Here is a 17,770-nt window from a genome sequence, read left to right as displayed (position 1 = left end):
CACGGATACAGCCACCAGCCGACGCTTTCGACGTGTTTGATTTATGTAACGAGAACATTGTGCTCGACGTTACGTAAAGCCTCCCCACGCTATAGCTGTCTCCCGCACACAGGAATAAGAAATGACCGCGGTGTTTAAAAAGATTAGGTTACTTAGTTGCTATCTATTCGCACTGTATTGTGTCGATGTAACCGTGCTGACTTTCAGCCTGGTCGAGAAAATAACATTGTTTCAATTAGCCTACTGCGATATACTTTGAATGAAATGGTTCTCCCCGTCAGTCACAGTGACAAGGGGCCTGTCTGCTGTCTCGCGAAGCGCCGAGATTGGCTAACTACTGCGCATGAGGCGTGCCAGAGGCCCGTGATTGGCTGATAGCTGTCAATGAGGCGGGACCAATTCAGTTGCGACTGTCAAGATTGGCAAAGAGCTGGCGCTGCTACGTGCAGGTAAAAAGGAACAAGCGACACAAAACAGAAAACATTTACCCCTGACAGAGAGCGAGGAGTGCAATGGAAACGAGCTGGAAACCTTATCGCGCGACAGGAACCCGAAAGCAAGGTATTTAAGTCGGTGGAAAAACAAGCGCAACACCTTCAGCTTCTTGGAAGAAAGTGCCGTTGTGTCAACCATCGCCAGGCTCCCGGGCACGCTTTGTACCGCGAGCAACTTGGACAGCTGCGTGTTTTCAAGCAAGCCCATCAACAAAGAATGAAAGCATTCAAACGAGGTGAGCGGGTCTCGCGTTGTTTTATTTTCTTTTTCTATCACCAACATGTACGTTTTAGCAGACACAAAGTCTCCTGTCCCCCTCAGCGGGCTATGACACGTCTTTGCTGTTGCTTTTACATGGTATGCGGGCTTTTTGTCGCGAGCAAATGCAGCGTGTGTTTGTGTTTGAATTTGGAGGGACAGCTAGCCAGCTAGTTATCTCCGGAGGCAGGCATGGTGTCCATCTGGCGGAGTGACATGCGGGAGGCTGTGCTTTCCTGCCTCGCCTCCTTTGTGCGCTCCAGATGGTCAATTTACCGAAGTGCTGCTCGGTTTGTCTCGTCTGAATGGCACATTTTGCACACTAGTCGAGAGGGGCTTTTCTTTTTTTTTCTAACTATTTTATGGTTTCACGCCGCGTGTGACGCCATCGCTCTGAGAAGCTGATGTTTGATGTACTGTGGACTGACGCTACTAACGGTCAGATTCAAATCCGTAGCCTACCTAGTGGGAGTGAGGCTGTCGTGAAGTTTGGTTCACTGGTGAACTTTCAAACTTTGCTCTGGGGACCATTTGGCCTATACGCTGTCTTTTTATGAGAGAATGTTCAAAAGGCTGGAGCCGCTTCCCTTAGGCACAGATTTACCCACTAGAGGAGTAAACAAAAAGTACATTTGAGATGTTGCATTGGTGCTGCTGGTGTGACTTAGGATATAGCCTACAAACATCTGTCTATAATCCCTTTTGTAAGCTATTATTGATTTAGCCTAATCGATCCCAAATTAAAAGTTTGAAGTGATTTAGACAAAGTCTTTAAATGTTTATCTGATCACCAAGTGGAGTTAGTTATTATAGGAATGCAACTTGTTGTGGCTGGTTGTGTTTATTGGCTGGAAGATTGTGGACTATTTAAAGAGCAAATTGCATTGGAAAAATGCTGTCTCCTTTTTCTGGAACACAGGCCTGGGTGGATTGTTTGAAAAAACATGTCATATAGTGAAATTAATAGGAATAATGGTAACTGTAGGCTATAGTATGCATTCAGAAAAAGTGATGTTCAAATCAATGGACAGGGTTCTATTGTTGCAGTAGGTCAGACCAGATATTGACAGCCACCAATTATTTTTTTTTTTTACACGATTTGATGCAATTCTTTAATTTAATAACTGATAACCGGTGACATGATTTTTTTATGATAACTTTCCACTAAAGATACTAATCAGCAGTGCCCAGTCCTACTGTCACATATCATTGTATGTGCTTTGGTCATTCACCCCATTTACATACATTGGGGGAAATGCGCTGACTTTGAATTTCCATATGTTTTTAGTCTCCCCACGGAGCTTTTCTAACTCTGTTTCAGAGCTTCCCTCGTTGTCAAGGAATGCAGAATTCAAAAGATTTGTCAACTGCTGCAGCAGTCTCTGAGCCCGAGTGGTATGAGGTGAAAACGGCCTCCTTTGCATGGTCAATAGGATCCTGGGCCACTGGCTACTGTGATGTTGATATGCACACAATCTTCTTTTGTGAGGACAGGCGCTGCCCCCGGGGGTCAGGTTTCAACCAGCCCTAGAGAAAGACATTTACTGCATTCTGTGGCCCACCCCTGGGATCAGGCATGCTCCATTTTGAGGGGAGATTCTCTCCAGTGGCTGACCATAGACTGACATAAACCCCACAACAAAGTCCAGACCACAAGGCCTGTGTTTAGGCGGCCTCAGCCCATGATGCATTCATGAACCTTACTTTAAATTAGTTTTTTTTAAGCATGAGGTCAAAAGTAACTGACAAGGTTTGTGCTTTTGTTTACCTCTATGTGCTAAATCAGTGCATAGCATTTATTGTGACCGGTCTCTGCTCACATGGCTTTTTGTCAAAAACACTTCTTATCAAAATCAATAAATATCTCCTTACGATCCGCTGCCTGTCCGTGCTGTGTGTGTACTCTGGAAATAGAATGCAGTTTTAAAAACAAAGCCCAGGCGATGTAAACGGGCCCCTTTGTTGACATGCCCGTTTACAGAGCATAAGCTGTTTATTAATACTAGCTTTTTTTTTCAGCTCACAAAGTACTGACAGGTAAACGGATCACAAGGAGATACTCACTGATTTTTGACAACAAGTGTTTTCCAGAATCGCTGACTCCACCTTTGTTTAAAATCTGTGCATAAAAGTGGATCAAACCAAACCATTTTGAGTCTCTAATAGCTATTAACAAGACTATACACACTCATATGGCAACAAAAAAAATCACAACACTGAGGACTAGCTCTTAATACATACAGGGCTGGCTATACACACTGCATAACAACAAGCGTGACTGACACCTCTTCCTCCCTCCCCCACTCCCTTCCCCTCAGCTCTCTCCGCAGACCTTGGTCCGGAGCAGGAGCACTCCTCGGCTGTGTCGGACAGCGATGACGGCTCTCCGCTGGACCTGTCGGGCAGAGGGCTCTTTGGGAAGCGCCGGCGCCGCGGCAACCTGCCCAAGGAGGCGGTGCAGACGCTGCGCAGCTGGCTGTACGAGCATCGCTTCAACGCCTACCCGTCAGAGCAGGAGAAACTCAGTCTGTCAGGCCAGACCAACCTCTCCGTGCTGCAGGTGACCAACACATTTCTATTTTTATTTATTTATGTATTTTACTGTTTTTTTTTTTCTTCCCAAAAGCCCCCCCCCCCCTGGCACTCAGTTGCCAGAGGAAATGACACTGGCAGCACACTCACACCGTTTCTGGGGGGAGGGGGGATTTCTGTTCTGAAGTGGAAATTCCTCTACTGTGTGACAAAAATAAAAATCACTTGTCATCATTGTGTTTCCCCTTTACTCATGATAAATTGTACGTAAAGAATCCAAACTTAATATATTTCTAATGTTTTTGTTATTTTTTTTTTTTTGGCGTTTTCACAATGAATTTGTGGACCTTTTTTTTAATGTCAAAAACAATAGCACAGAACAGCAACATCTTTGCCATCTACATAACAAACATTGCATATTATGGAATATGGACAACGGGTATTTACGTAGGTGTAAATAATCTGTATTTTATTATATTTTAATGGCATAGCAGAGGGAAGGTTATTGAGAATTTAAGTAGCAAGGATGAAACAATCGGTCACGTTCCTTTTAGAACAGCAGCTACTATCCATTTTCTCCTTGTTGTGTACAGATGAGTACTCTGTCTTGATAAAAAGCAGTCTTAATTATAAAGGTTGATAGTGACAATTACTAAGACTTCTCATATTTGTTATCCACTTAAATGTGCAGTCAGCAATTCTGGAGACAGCTTGTTGTCAAAACCGCCTTCTGTCAAATCAGTGAATCAATCCGCTACCTGTCCATACTGGTATGTAAACAAAGGGACCCTCCGTAGCTAGCGACATGGCCTTTTTACAGAGCTTAGGCTGGGGATTAAACAAACAGGTATTCTTTGAGCGCTACATCTGTAAGGACAGGTAGCGATCGTGAGGAGATATTCACCGATTTTGACAAAGTGATTTTGACAACAAGCATTCTTCAGAATCACTGACTCCACCTCTAAACAGGTGGGGACAAATCATTAAATTATTATGGTGGCAGAAAAGGTTTACTCTTATTGTGCAATGCCTTTTTATTTTTATTTTGCATAACCGTCATGCCAACCGTTATCAACAAGTGAAAGCAAAAGCATCATCAGGTGGTACTATCCCCACGCTGAGAATGAGACTTTCTTACCCTTCCCTTTTTCGCTCCATTGAATTAGCAGTAGACATTTCCTCTTTCTGTCTCAACCAACACGGGCTGCATTAGAGGAGGCATTACTGATCAGTGTGGGGCGGCAGCAGCAGCGTTTCTTGTCATGTAGTCAGTTCACTGGAATGCCTCTCGGCTGCCTTCTCTGTGGCTCAGCATATTTGAGCTCAGCTCAGACCTTCATTATTGCCAGCTGTCTGAGGGCTCTCCTCTCCTCCTCCGTCTCTCACTCTTTTCTTTCTTGTGTGGGAGGCTGAGCCACTAGAGGGGGGTAAGCAAGGCCTCGTCAACACTTGAAGATGAAGGGAACGCGTAGGCGGTTCATAAAATCACAGGCATCATCAGATCATTTTTAGATGATCTGTAATGTGATGCAATGGTGCTGACTCATTTAAAAATGGCCTGAAGCTGAAAAGAAAAATCTTAATGTAAAATAGCCTTTTCAATCATTTACAACGCACAACACAACTGCAGAAAGACTGTAAGGCACCGCCTACCAGCTACCTCCAGAAGCTAGGTCATCCTAAACAAATCACAGATGATTTTTGAATTTCTTCCCCTCCTTCAGATGACTTCAAGATGGGGCCTAATCGCCAAGGACTCTTTCTAATATCATGAGCACATTTCAAAAACATTATTGTTCATTCTTTAACCTCTGATTCATTAAGTCTCTCCTGATTGAAATGAAGCTTGGCGACTCCGCTTCACTCACGCTCTCCTCCTAGTTCCTGCTTTCAACTCAATCAGCTGACTGTGGGAGTTTCTCTTTTAGCTTAAACCTCACATACTCACCCTGACCTATGTTGGCCAATCACCTAGTTCCTGTCAAAAGGAAAACAGTCCTCCCCTTGGTGTCACTTGTCATTTCAGTGGTTGATGCTATTCTATTATTTTGAAGAAAAATGTCCATGTACGCCGTCTGCATCAGTTCTGATAATGCTTCTTCTCCCTCCTTCTCTCAGATATGTAACTGGTTCATCAACGCACGTCGCCGCCTCCTCCCCGACCTGCTCCGCAAGGACGGCAAGGATCCCACCAAGTTCACCATCTCACGCAAGGTGGGCGGTAAAGGGGAAGGCCACTCTTCTTCTAACGGAGGAGGAGCCAGCTCTCCGGAAAGCAACTCTTCTTCCCGCGGCTCTTCTCAACAGAGGCCGTCTGTCATCCGCTCGGGCCCGACGCTGGACCTCAGTCTCCTCGGCAACACGGCCACGGCCATTCTGACAGGAGCGGGCTACCCGGGTATAGAAGGCTCTGTGCAGGCGCTGATGAGGCTGGACACGCACAGTCTGCTGAGGGAAGCCGAGGAAAGGGCCGCTTGTTTCACTGGCAGCACAACAATGGGCGCCAGCCCCACCGGCGGCCTCTTCAACACGCCCCCTCCCACACCTCCAGAGCTCATCCCCACACAGGACTTCAGTGACTTGAGGCTGCTGGTGGATGCGGCTCTGCAGAGGGCGGCGGAGCAGGAGAGCCAGAAGAAGAGACCCACAGAGGCTGTGCAGAGTGACGCAGTGGAGGTCTATGCTAGTGATATGGGACCCACTCCGCCTCCAGAGGACAGCCAGCAAGTCATGGACCCCTCCAGGGTGCAGAGTCTGATGGAGAAGGCCATGGCTGTCCAAGCATCGCTCGTAACCTCAGCAAAGGATCCGGTGCCTCTCTCCATAGCGGCCTCCGTAACAGTCCCAGCTCCCCTCACGGTGTCTTCAGCCCAGAGGTTGTCTCCTCTCCCGATGAATAAAGTCATCTGGAGCCCGGTGGAGAAGGAGAACGTCAGAGCTTCCAGCCCAAACCAGTCTCACCCGACCCCAGCCCATCTGCCAATCTTTGTGCCAGCATCCGCCTCAGCGTTAGGACAGCCTCATTCTATGAAATCGGTTGCAGCTATCGCTCCAGCCTCAAGCCCAGTACTGCCCACTACGTGTACCGTGAATGCATCGGTTACACCAGCTACCAGGCCAGTCTCAGTGCCATCGCCTGTCCTCGCCCCAGCCGCCCCAAGTTCCACCTCTCTCAGCGCTCCAATCCAGGCTGCTTCATCCCACACTGTAGCGCTGGTTCCATCGGCTCCCTCTGCAGCCTTCCCCTCTTTTACACCAAGAGCAGTCCCCTTTCTGCTGCCATTCCACAACTCTCCCTTAATCCCAGTCTCCATTCCATACCCGTCACCTGTTTCCACCGCGGTGTCGTCGTCTCAAGCCCCGGTTCACAGCCCGGTCTTTTCCTCTGCCCAAGCTCCGACCTCCTCCTCTACGCCAACCATGACACCTCTCCTGGGCCTGGCTTCACACCTCCAGCCCTCCTCCTCCAGCACCAGCAGTAGCTGTATTAGTAGTACTGCACCCAGGAATTCACCAGTGTTGCCCAGCGTTTGGAGCATGGTCCACGCTGATACCAGGCAAAGCAGTTCTCTTCAAGTGGTAAAGACCCCTATCACCACAGTGTGGGGTCCGCAGCACAGCCTGCACACAGTCAGTGAAACTGTTAACTAGGAGCTGGAAGTCCGCAATGTTTTTATATTATATACTTCTATACGTGGAGGAGAGGCCAGACATTCCCTTTGGCAGGACAACACTGTATAGGAGAATGTATCTTCATCACCAGTCCCCTTTGTCATTTAAGCCTGTGCCAGCAGAATACATACAGGGAATGAACTTGAACAGGGACAAAGTGAAGTAAGGAACATGAGACATGCTGTTTCAAGCAACATTTTACTGACGTTAAATATGCTGTTCTCAATGGGAGGCACCTGCTGGTAAGAACATTCCTCAGTGCACAGTCAAAGTATTGTACGAAGTGCTTGATGCCATTTTCCAAAATCTCTTTCCACATTACAAATAATGAACAAGGGGGAAAATATCGCGTAATTGTACAAAGTGTATCCGGTGTCACTTTCAGCACCAGCAGTTAGCCTCTTCAGTAGCAGTACCGGACTTTATTGAATGTAGAAAACACATTGATGTTTTTTGTCTAGGCTGCCTGTCACCCATTCCCCTCCAGGATAAAAAGGAGGATATTGAGTTTTTATTCTCTGTGTACAGCAACAACGCCCTGATCTACAGCTAGGCGATTTTATTTCAAAATGTAGTCTGTTTACTTGACATTTTCCCGCCCCTTTTTTTTAGGAGATGAGCAGAAGGGGAATTGATTGTACCCAGGCAAGCCTGATTGAATGACTCGCCTCATTGTGTCAGCCCCCCCCCCTCTCTCTTCCTGTCATTTTATAGCTGAGGGGAGACATTGGCCTTCATGAAATGTCATCTCAACACACACTCAACACAGTCTCAGTCTACCATTTCCAATCTATTTATACAAACAAGCTGTATTTTCTGTGTTTTTGCTTAAAGCGGTTACCTTTGTTACTTTGAGGGACCTCGGTCAGTTGTGTACGGTTTTCAGGGACTCTTGTTGAGGCCTGTGGGTATAGGATGAAGGGGAGAAGGTCACATTGGATCCGTTACAGAAATCAATTTCAGTGGAGAGGTGAGTAGCTTGGTGACCCGATGGCATCAAGCTCCTCAACTGACATGTTACACTTGCTGTGAGACATGGCGCCTTTTATCTGTTGTGGTGCAAAACACTTTAATTGATGGATCCTTGGATTTGGAGGGTATTTGAATTTTTCCCTGTTGTTTGGGGCCTTAAGACTTGGTCAGTACATTTCTAACCTGAATGTCTTACTAGTGGAAAGATGAATTGACGCGTATAGTGTCTTGGCAAAGCAAATGTAGCAGATGTCCTGAACTACATTTCATATTTAATTATTCCCCCCCCCCCCCCCCCCCAAGAGCATGAAAATCAAGTTTCTCCTCTTCAGTGCTTTCCACTTGTGCTTAGAAATGGTTTCTATAGAATCTCTAATCATTCATAAAGCTCTAGTTTCCATGAAACTGTCTTAGCATAGACCAGAATATATGGCTGAATGCCATCAGGACATTCTATTAACAGTTGTATCATGTGGAAAAGTTCCTATGTGAATAATAGTATAGCAGAATTGTGAGGGGGAATCTTCAATCCTGTCTTGTTTACCAGTGTCATTGAGCTTTTGTTGCGTTCAAACGGTTACATTTTGCATGTGCCAGTCCAAGCACTGACTCCCATCATTCAAGAAAAATACTTTTTTTTTTGTTCATGGCAGATATAGAATCTCCGGCTCTCCTAATGTATTTTCTACTTTGTTGTTTGTGACTTATGGTTGCCAGTTCTGCTCTGTAGATGTCAGTGGAGGAATTGTTTATGTTACAGGTACTCTCTAGACAGATGTGCATTTATACCTCAGATTACACAGGTCACGTCAGGCTTGGGTCATATTGTAGAATACTAAGTATTAACGTCAAAAGTTTTATTGTTCATACTACATTAAGCCACTGTGACAACACCTCAACGGTTTTGATACTGGAAATGGCTGGTTTAAGATTAGGCAGGCAGGTTTTTTTTTTATAGCAAGGTTTGTGTGTGTGATTTTAGATGCAAAAATGGCGCTCCAATCAGCTCCAATCAGATCAGACAATGTGATGACTCGTGTAAATATTTTCAAGGTCATGTATTTTGTTTTTGTTTGTTATTGGCATGAACTTTATCTCAAACTGTGTAGTTTCCTTATAGCCAAATGCATTCAGAAATGTTTTTCAAGTTGGTGTTGTGAATCATGACTGACCGTTGGCAGTATGATTGGCTGCTGTGCCTTAAACCTCCGACTGAGGGATGATGTCCCTCTTTTTTTATATATATATATATATATACAAACTTCTCGATAGTCTGTGCAATATATGCCTTAAACTTTAAGTGTGTTTTTGTATAAGCATTTCAAAGAAATAAAAGTTCAGTTTTTCATAAATGCTGTTTCTTCGTAGTCTTTTGTCTATGAAAGTGTATGTCGTTTGGGAAAACGTACCGAATTGTGTCAATCATTTAGTGAACGGCTTTGAACATATTTTCTCAATTACTTACTATCGCCTCTTTTTAATGGAACACATTTTGACTGGTCGCAGTATGGTACTTGTGTTGTGAATGCAGCTCTCTGTCACACAGTCACTGGGACACTTTAACAATGGCTTTGTTCTATTCATGTTATTAAACACTTGTGCTTTGGAAAGTCAAAATGTCTCCTGGGGGAAAAGGCACATGGAGTAAAATGTTGACACACTTATTTCAGTTCAGCCTGTTGCGGTTTTCACAGGCAAGTTTCTATGTTTGTGTCCTTTGTTGGTGTTTGTCTCCACTGTTCTTTAAACATCAATTATGTTCAGCACACACAAACCGAGTTTCTGAAAATATAAAATGAATGTTTCAGGTGCTTTTATAGATTTAACTTTTCTTCTTTCTTTTGTTTAAGCAAGTATATCAAAGTATTGTACTGAATGTATCTGGCACACGTTATTTAAAGACATGCACTAATGTTGTCGCATGTTAAACCCATTTCACTACAAGTTGTGCTCATAACTTCAATACATTTTTGTTTTTATTTTTTCAAATTGATAGAGGGTTGACTTCAGGTTATCTCTACTTGTCTTGACCATTTTAGTTAACATTGCAAAGTGATCTAGTTGAAAGCATGTCCAGGTTTGTGCACTAATGCCCTTCTATACATCTCAAAATGAAAGTGTTTTGAGTTTAGAGACACTTGTTTGAAAGACATAGTACAATATTGTGGCTTTATAGCAACCCAAACAAACATCTACACTTTTTTAAATTCCATGGCATATAGTAACTTTGCACTTTATTTGCCTGAGCAATTTCAACCAAGACTGAGTTCCTTTTAACAACACACATACCCAGACCCTCTTAACAAATACACACAACCAGCCGATGGAAGGAAGATATAGCAGTTTAGCTCTAACAAGAAAGAAGTACTCAACGCTTTTAATAAACATAATCAGAATCATCATCTTTAAAAAAGAAAAAAATGGTCATACATGGTCACAAACATTACAGATAGGGAGATTTGTTGCAGTGCCTGTGCAGGTGTGTGATGGCTAATTGGCAGGAAGAGGTAAACATTGCTGGTACTGTATGAAGCACTGAAGCTGGCAGTCCAACCCTGACCTTTATCCCCCCCCCCCCCCACGCAAACACACACACACACATTTGATGCAAAAGTCCAAGTGGGCTCCCTGCAACAATCTACACAGGTCACAGTAGACTTGTGGCTATGAGTTGCAAACCAACCTCACTTTAGGGTAACATTTAATAACAACACAAGATGAAATGTATTGCGAAATATTATTTTTTTGTTTTATCCCAAATTAATCCCAAACTCCTTACTTTCAGAACCATTTGTAAACCCCAATAAATGTTACACAATGGCCACGTTAGCCCTTTTTCTAAATATTTATATAAAAAAAGCTTAAATATATTCTATTTCTATTCAATTTATCCAAAAACTACAAGGCCAATAACATAAAAAGGTAGGAACTAGGGATGGATTTGTGGTGCAGCATGTGCGCAGGGGGGCGGGAGGGGCCTGATGCAGATGTTTTTTTTCTTTCTCCCTCTCTACTCGTCATCCTTGTCTTTGGCGCCATGCTTGAGGATGCGGGTGAACTCTGCGTAGTTGAAGTTGCCCTTCTTGTCGATGGGCGCCTCTCTGAACAGTTCGTCCACCTCCTCGTCTGTGAAGCGGTCGCCCATGGTGGTCAGCAGCTCCCGGAGATGGTCCTCGTGGATCACACCTTGGGGGGGGGGGGGCAAGACAGCAGATTGACAACCATTAAAGATTGACAACCATTTTTGGTTAAACATGCCTAAAAAGAATTGTGTTTGATTTATGATGATAGTATGATTAATTACTATAAATTACACGTAGAGTAGATATGTTTTGTGAACTTATTACAGGCTCTGCAAATGTAAACAAATCCCATTGCCCTGAAACTGCGTAGTGCACCTTTAAGTGGGAGATACAGTTCCAAACACGGGCAATGTGATCTGGGCAAACAAAGAGAGTGTGTGTGTGTGTGTGCGTGCGTGCGTGCGTGCGTGCGTGCGTGCGTGCGTGTGTTGTTCCTTAGACTGACACTCACCAGATCCCTCCTCATCGAAACAGGCAAAGGCGTTGCGGATGACATCTTCGGGGTCCGTTCCGTTGAGCCTCTCTCCAAACATGGTGAGGAACATGGTGAAGTTGATGGGCCCCGGTGCTTCACTCATCATCCCCTCCAGGTATTCATCAGAAGGGTTCTTGCCTGGGGGACAAAACGGTCAACACTTACATGTATGTGCTTTTTCTTGGGTTTTATATAACACAAGGAGGTGTTTCTCTTTGCTCCTAAAGAAGAGGAACTTGCTGGCTGTAAACAGTGTTTAAAGCTATAGTGCGTAACTTATGTTACTTCTGTTGCCCCCCCCCCCCCCCCTCCCTTGAGGAATTCTGAGTAATCACAACAATTCTGTCAGCGCATCTACATGAGGTATGCCTTCATGCAGATGCCTGTATGGATTTTATTCCTTCTGCTGTACTTCCAGGTTTTTTCTGAGAAGTAGAATCAACAACTGTGTGCACGGCTGCACGCCTTGGGATGTGTAGTCACTGCCACTGTAAAATACAGATAGTTTAGTGGAGCTGACAGGCTTAATCAACCTTGTGTCAGCTTGCTTGGCGATGGCTTGAATGTAACGACATTCGTTTATAAGAAAAATTACACACTATAGCTTTAATATCTATATATAAATTTAAGGGCTTACTCCAGCAATTTAATAAAGTACTCCCACACGATTTGGAATGCCAGGAGAGACAGATTTAATTTTACTAGATATACTTCTGATTCTGACATACAGTATAGGTCCAATAATACTGGATCCTACATTTCCCAAAATGCAGATTTATAGCATATTTCATTATAGACCCCACTACTGATAAATGCCCATGTCTTTAAAACATTTAAAAAAACATTCCTACCTTGTAACGCAGCCTTTCTGTAAAACATATGTAGCCAAAAACTGAAATAGCCCCAATGATGTCATCAGGCTGATCTCAGTTGTTCTTGTACTTTAGCCATCTCTTACCGGAGCTACAGAAATATATTACACAGCTGTTCACAGGTTGAGTAATCCTCTTTATGGTGAGTCATATGTAAACTAGCTGGGAGTGAACCTTTAGATCTTCACATGTTGCAACCAAAAACCCAAGTGTATTGAGAGCAGGCCTATAGTTTACCCAGAGAGGCCAGCATGTCGTGCAGATCCTCCTTGTCGATGAAGCCGTCTCTGTTCTGGTCGATCATGTTGAAGGCCTCTTTGAACTCCTGGATCTGAGACTGGTCGAACATGGCGAAGACGTTGGAGGTGGCCCTCTGGGGGCGCTTCTTGGTGGTCTTTCCCTTGGCACGCTTGCTCGACATGATGGCGGCTGGATCTGGGCCTGTGCACATTCAAAACAGGATTCAGTGATTTATTTTTCTTTCATTGCTTTATTTGTACCAGGATAGCTGTTGGTCAGGTACCTTGTTTTGTGTGTGTGTGTGTGTGTGTGTGTGTGTGTTTTTCTTTAATAGGGACAATGCAGTTCAATTATTACAAAGAATGTAACTGATGTACTGCACAGAGAGTTTATAGTGTTCGCTATAGTTTGCAACCCTTGTCTCTATTTGGGTAACTTAATCAACATACAAAGCCTTCATTGATCAACATATTAAAACCATAGTAATACAGAATACACATACAGCAACACACACACTGTACTATATCATCACATTACAAAACACTATAACCTGTAAGCAACGAAAGTAAGCTAAAAATGGGTACAGGCTTGTTTAGCATTTAACCTTTGTTGTGAACAACATTATGTGGTATTAGAGTATAGTATAGCGCTGTACCATCATGGATGGCATGGCTTTGGTATGTCACTGATTTTTTTGAAAACCACACGTTGAATTTGATGAGCATGTTGCATTAACAGTGTTAAATACTGGAGAACTGCATTCATGCCACCCTTTTATATGTTCTCTCTCGTTTGACCCTAGAAGGAGAATCTTCTCTTCTCGCCTACTCAAGAGACAGAGAATTACATTCTAAACAAATGTCAGGCACAGTGATGGGTGTGATAATGACACATGCGTCTCCACAGTGCACGCTGCTCATAACTTCAGATCCTTCCAGAATTAGAACCGTCACTCACAGGTCTGTATGAAATAGTCATGTGTTTGTGTGCGAGTGTGTTCAGTGATTGTGTTATACCCAGTGGGCAACAGCTGTTAGAGGACAAAGAGGGACAGGCGAAAAAAGAGCAGGTGAATGTGGCTAATGAGTCACATATGAGGTATGACATCATGCTAGGAGAGGCGTTGAATACAATACATGGTTCAAACTCAGTAAATGTATTAACGCGGGGGAGGATTGCACACCTTTTGTTTTTAATCCATTTCATAAAATAGAATGAAATACATCATTTACATCTCAAAGCTCAATAGACATGTGCACATACACTTTTTTTATTCCATCGTTTTAACAGTACAAGACTTCCGTGGAAAGTGATTATACTTTTAGCAAATATATTATATTTTCATATTTACTGTTTAGTCCCAAAGTGTCAATCATGTCAAGACAATTAGCCTCTTATCAAAAATTCACATCTGAAGTCTAAGGCAAACGAAACTTCCCTTAAATATACACAGGATTGGTTAAGGATGAGACGGATTGTGCGTGACTTTTGGTAAATTTGAAGTGGCTTAGTTTAATTAAGAATTACTGAAAATATTCTCCTTGGACATGCATTTAGAGGATTTTATATTTTAAATGTATTCATCTAATGTATTTATCTAAACAGATAAAGGGCTAAATATACCATGATAAGCCAGGCTGTGTTTTATTGGAATGAATAAATCCACCTTTACTATGTATTTAAAAAAAAGAAAAAAAAAGTGCATTGATTCTCTTAAAACATTTTGTTTAAGAGTTTAAGTTTAAGAGAAATGTTGAACACATTCCTGGATTTGGACAGCTACATGGACATTTTCTAGCACTTTACATTGTCACGGACGCACAGAAGTGCACCTCAAGTGCACTTCAGAATACCTCTTTGCTGTCCCCTATATTCACCACATCTCTCTCTCCGAGGGCTCTGTCTGTGCGACTCTGCCTGTCATCTAATGATTCACACAGAGGCCCCACACAGAAGCCAGGGAAGGCTGGGCTGAGCAGCTTTGCCTATCAGTTTATCTAAAAACCCTTTTATGGTTGAGCCTATAGAGGTCTCTACCTCGGTTGATCTCTATACAAACGAATGCTGCGCGTCATATCAATTAGTTTGGATTATAACTTGTATTGCCAATGCAAATGACTGTGAACATGAATGAATACCTTGGTTGTCCACAGTAGCATTTACATGAAGATATTCTGTCCAAATATGGTGTCTGAAAGTTCAGGATCTCATTATAATTGTTTTTTTTTACAGGACTGGAATTCATGTCCCTGTATGCCAAACAAAGCAAAGATGTTGTTCACACGCACACACATTTGTCAGCAGCAGTTTCACTCGTTCCCTGGATTAGTCTTCCCTTTCACTTGACTACTGTTTGGATGCTTCTGTCCCATCATTTGCCAGAAAACAAAATGAAGAAATCTGGAAGGTGTGTGTGTGTGTGTTGTTGGCCCAAAGCCCTCTCATTCTCTATCTCATAGTCACTGAGCTCAAGCTGGAAACACAACGGCATCTAGCTCCAGTGTAAGGTTTCAGTAAAGGACTCTGGCTTCTCTCCCTCGCCTAGCATGGCTTAAGCCGTCTCAGAATACACAGCATTGTCATCATGCAGACACTTAATGCTGCAATTGAGGGCTGTGAGATCAAATGAAGGGAGCTCCCAATGTAAACAGGCTGTGGAATTTTGCTTATCTCTATTGTGCATTCTTGCTTGGCTCCAGTGACACAGTAGTGTACAGTCTCCTGTCCTGAGGGAGGCCCATTGGCTCTTTCAAGCACATCGATAAGCTTGATCCTTCTGTGACTGGTGGGATTCATGCTTTTGTGTTGCACGAAAAGCATCTGCCTCTAAGCCTGGCATGTGTAGCAACAAGTGAAAGTCTCCTGCGTTCTACACAGAGTGTAGACAACGATGATTCACAGAGAGAAGCAGAGAACAACCCGTTCTGACTTCAGAGACGGAAGTGTTTGGCTGACGTTCCCCGGCTTGGCCTGTACTTACAATACAATTGTATTTGTTCCCTGTCCACCACAGACCCCTTTTTATCCACTGGGATGACAAAAGCTCCTCTGTCCCTTCATCCAGCACACACACACACACACACACATACACAGAGGCACACACACACACACACACACACACACACACACACACACACACACACAGAGTCAGGCTGTCATCCCTCAGCCTAACTCCAGGTCGTACAGGTCACCCACACTGCTCAAGCAAAGACTCGAATGGCAACGGTCAGGAATTCCAAAAACAAACAAGAGAGTGAAGTGGAAGTTAAGCCATCATCGCCTATAAAAAGACATCACCGGTGTGCCTGTCTGTGTACGTGTGTGCGCTGCAGCACATCTAAATGGGTCAGCTGCATTCTGAAATCCCTCTGTCTAATGTGCCGTAGTGATGATGATGCCATGGAAGTAAACACGCACACATTCAGTCCATTTATACTGTGTACACAGACTTATACACATGGTCTTATAGGTGAGTATCTTCAACAGGTATCTACTACCCCCCATGAGAATCAGATTAAAACGACTGGAAACTTTAATCACATATCCACTTCAGGAGCTCTCTGTAACTCTATCCTCCTTAGTCTAAAGCACTGACAGTTGAGAAGTAGTGCACTGTATTCACACACTTCCAGCTCTGTCAACAGGCAGACAATATGATATAAGAAAAAACTACTGTCTTTCTCACCTTGGCTTCAGGTAGGAATATCTGAAAGTCCCTCAAAGTCCTTTTGTCTGGGTCCGACACAGCAGTGCGAAAGGGAAGCAGCCAGTCCCACTGGAAAGTTTGTTTAAAGAATGAGACTCCCGGTGGGTCCCTCCCCCTTTCTTCCCCCGGCCAATGGAGAGTCCTGTACAAAGACAATCTCAGGGCCAGGCCATTTTTCCATACAAGGGAAAAGAATGCACAGGGGCGGCAGCCTGCTACTGCCACAGACGCTGCTCAGGATGTTTGGGAAAAAAAGGCAGAAATGACAGGAACTACGATAAGGCTGCCTTATTTAGGCTAGAAGAAAAGGGGCCTAAACATTCAGAGGAGGCTCTGTTCCATGCAATGTTTGGAACACGGAGGGAGGGAAAGACAGTTGTGAGCAGATGCAGAGCAGTAGTTTGAGAGCCAGTGTTTCTGTTGTGAGGCTGGGGCTTTCCTTAAATAGGCAGTTTGGCTGGCCATCACTGGTGCCGGAACGCACAAGGGAACACCTTGAGTTATGTCACCATCTGTTTTATTGGTTGCTCACTCTTTTTCTCATCATGGTTTAGTGAAGAGGCACTCAAGGGAGGCCTACTGGACAATTATTCAGTATGAAAAAATGTGTTTTGACATTCAAAGGAAAGCTTTTTTCTTCAGAAATATACAGCCTGTTTTTCTGTCAAGATATCATCAAGGTATTAAATAGGCCTATACCTACTGTCTAAAAATTAATCAATAACATTTTTTTCTCCTCAATTGGGTAATAGATAAATGTATTATACAGAAAGAGAAGTGTGTTGATTTTCCAGGGGGTTAGACATATTTTATGCTTGGCCAATAACAGTACATGAAATATGTCAGAGTGTCCTAAATTGATTTTAAAATGACCATTAATCTTTTCAGTGTTGCTGTAATGATCGTGATAAGGCTCTGATAAAAGTGCCCAACCTTCTACATATTGAACATTTGATTTACAGATTATGGTATCCATCTGTTATTCTTTATGTTGAAAACAAATTAATTTTATAAAAAATGTAAACGGTGTATTAACTGTTTTCTTTTGTTTAAAGGTGCACTATGTAACTTTGGGCGTGTCGGAGAGGTGAACATTTTCTAAGGTATATTCTCATAACTGAATAAATAAACTTTACTCACAAGAAAATGTGATCCCTGGAACACTGGTTAAAGCTAGAAAAGTTACTGTTTCAGCCCACAGTTTCGTTTACTAACAGATTCTAGTCTTACGTTTGGTTCCAGGTGCCTCAAAATAATTTAGCTTTGGTTTATGATGATAGAATTATTCAATGAATTATATTTAGAGAAAATGTGTTTTGTTAAACTAACTGCAGGCTCTGCAAAAACAAATCCCCCTCTGAAACTGCATTGTAACTTTAAGACATTTTACACATTCCTATATAGTGAAAATTCAGAGTGGTGATGGTAGAATGTGTTTTTATTGAGATTAAACTGTGGAACATTA

General features: G+C 43.3%; 2 protein-coding genes across 2 annotated transcripts; one reads left to right on the top strand and one right to left on the bottom strand.

Annotated features, from left to right (window-relative positions):
* Nucleotides 1–556: 556 nt before the first annotated feature.
* tgif2 (TGFB-induced factor homeobox 2) lies at nucleotides 557–9,134 on the top strand. The gene is made up of 3 exons (XM_080025391.1): nucleotides 557–730; nucleotides 3,072–3,313; nucleotides 5,404–9,134. Exons 1-3 carry the CDS (start codon nucleotides 712–714, stop codon nucleotides 6,934–6,936), a joined length of 1,794 nt encoding a protein of 597 aa, XP_079881517.1. The 5' UTR covers nucleotides 557–711; the 3' UTR covers nucleotides 6,937–9,134.
* Nucleotides 9,135–10,146: 1,012 nt separating this feature from the next.
* Nucleotides 10,147–16,415, bottom strand: myl9b (myosin, light chain 9b, regulatory). The gene is made up of 4 exons (XM_080025792.1): nucleotides 16,285–16,415; nucleotides 12,597–12,800; nucleotides 11,464–11,625; nucleotides 10,147–11,115 (listed from the first exon to the last, which is right to left on the bottom strand). The coding sequence occupies exons 2-4, from the start codon at nucleotides 12,778–12,780 to the stop codon at nucleotides 10,940–10,942; spliced, it is 522 nt and encodes a 173-aa protein (XP_079881918.1). The 5' UTR covers nucleotides 12,781–12,800; nucleotides 16,285–16,415; the 3' UTR covers nucleotides 10,147–10,939.
* Between the last annotated feature and the right edge of the window lie 1,355 nt (nucleotides 16,416–17,770).

The sequence above is a fragment of the Ammodytes marinus genome (assembly GCF_949987685.1).
Source record: "Ammodytes marinus genome assembly, chromosome: 4".
Lineage (NCBI taxonomy): Eukaryota > Metazoa > Chordata > Actinopteri > Uranoscopiformes > Ammodytidae > Ammodytes > Ammodytes marinus.
The sequence above is the reverse complement of the archived record's forward strand: the minus strand, read 5'-3'. Positions and strand labels throughout refer to the sequence as shown.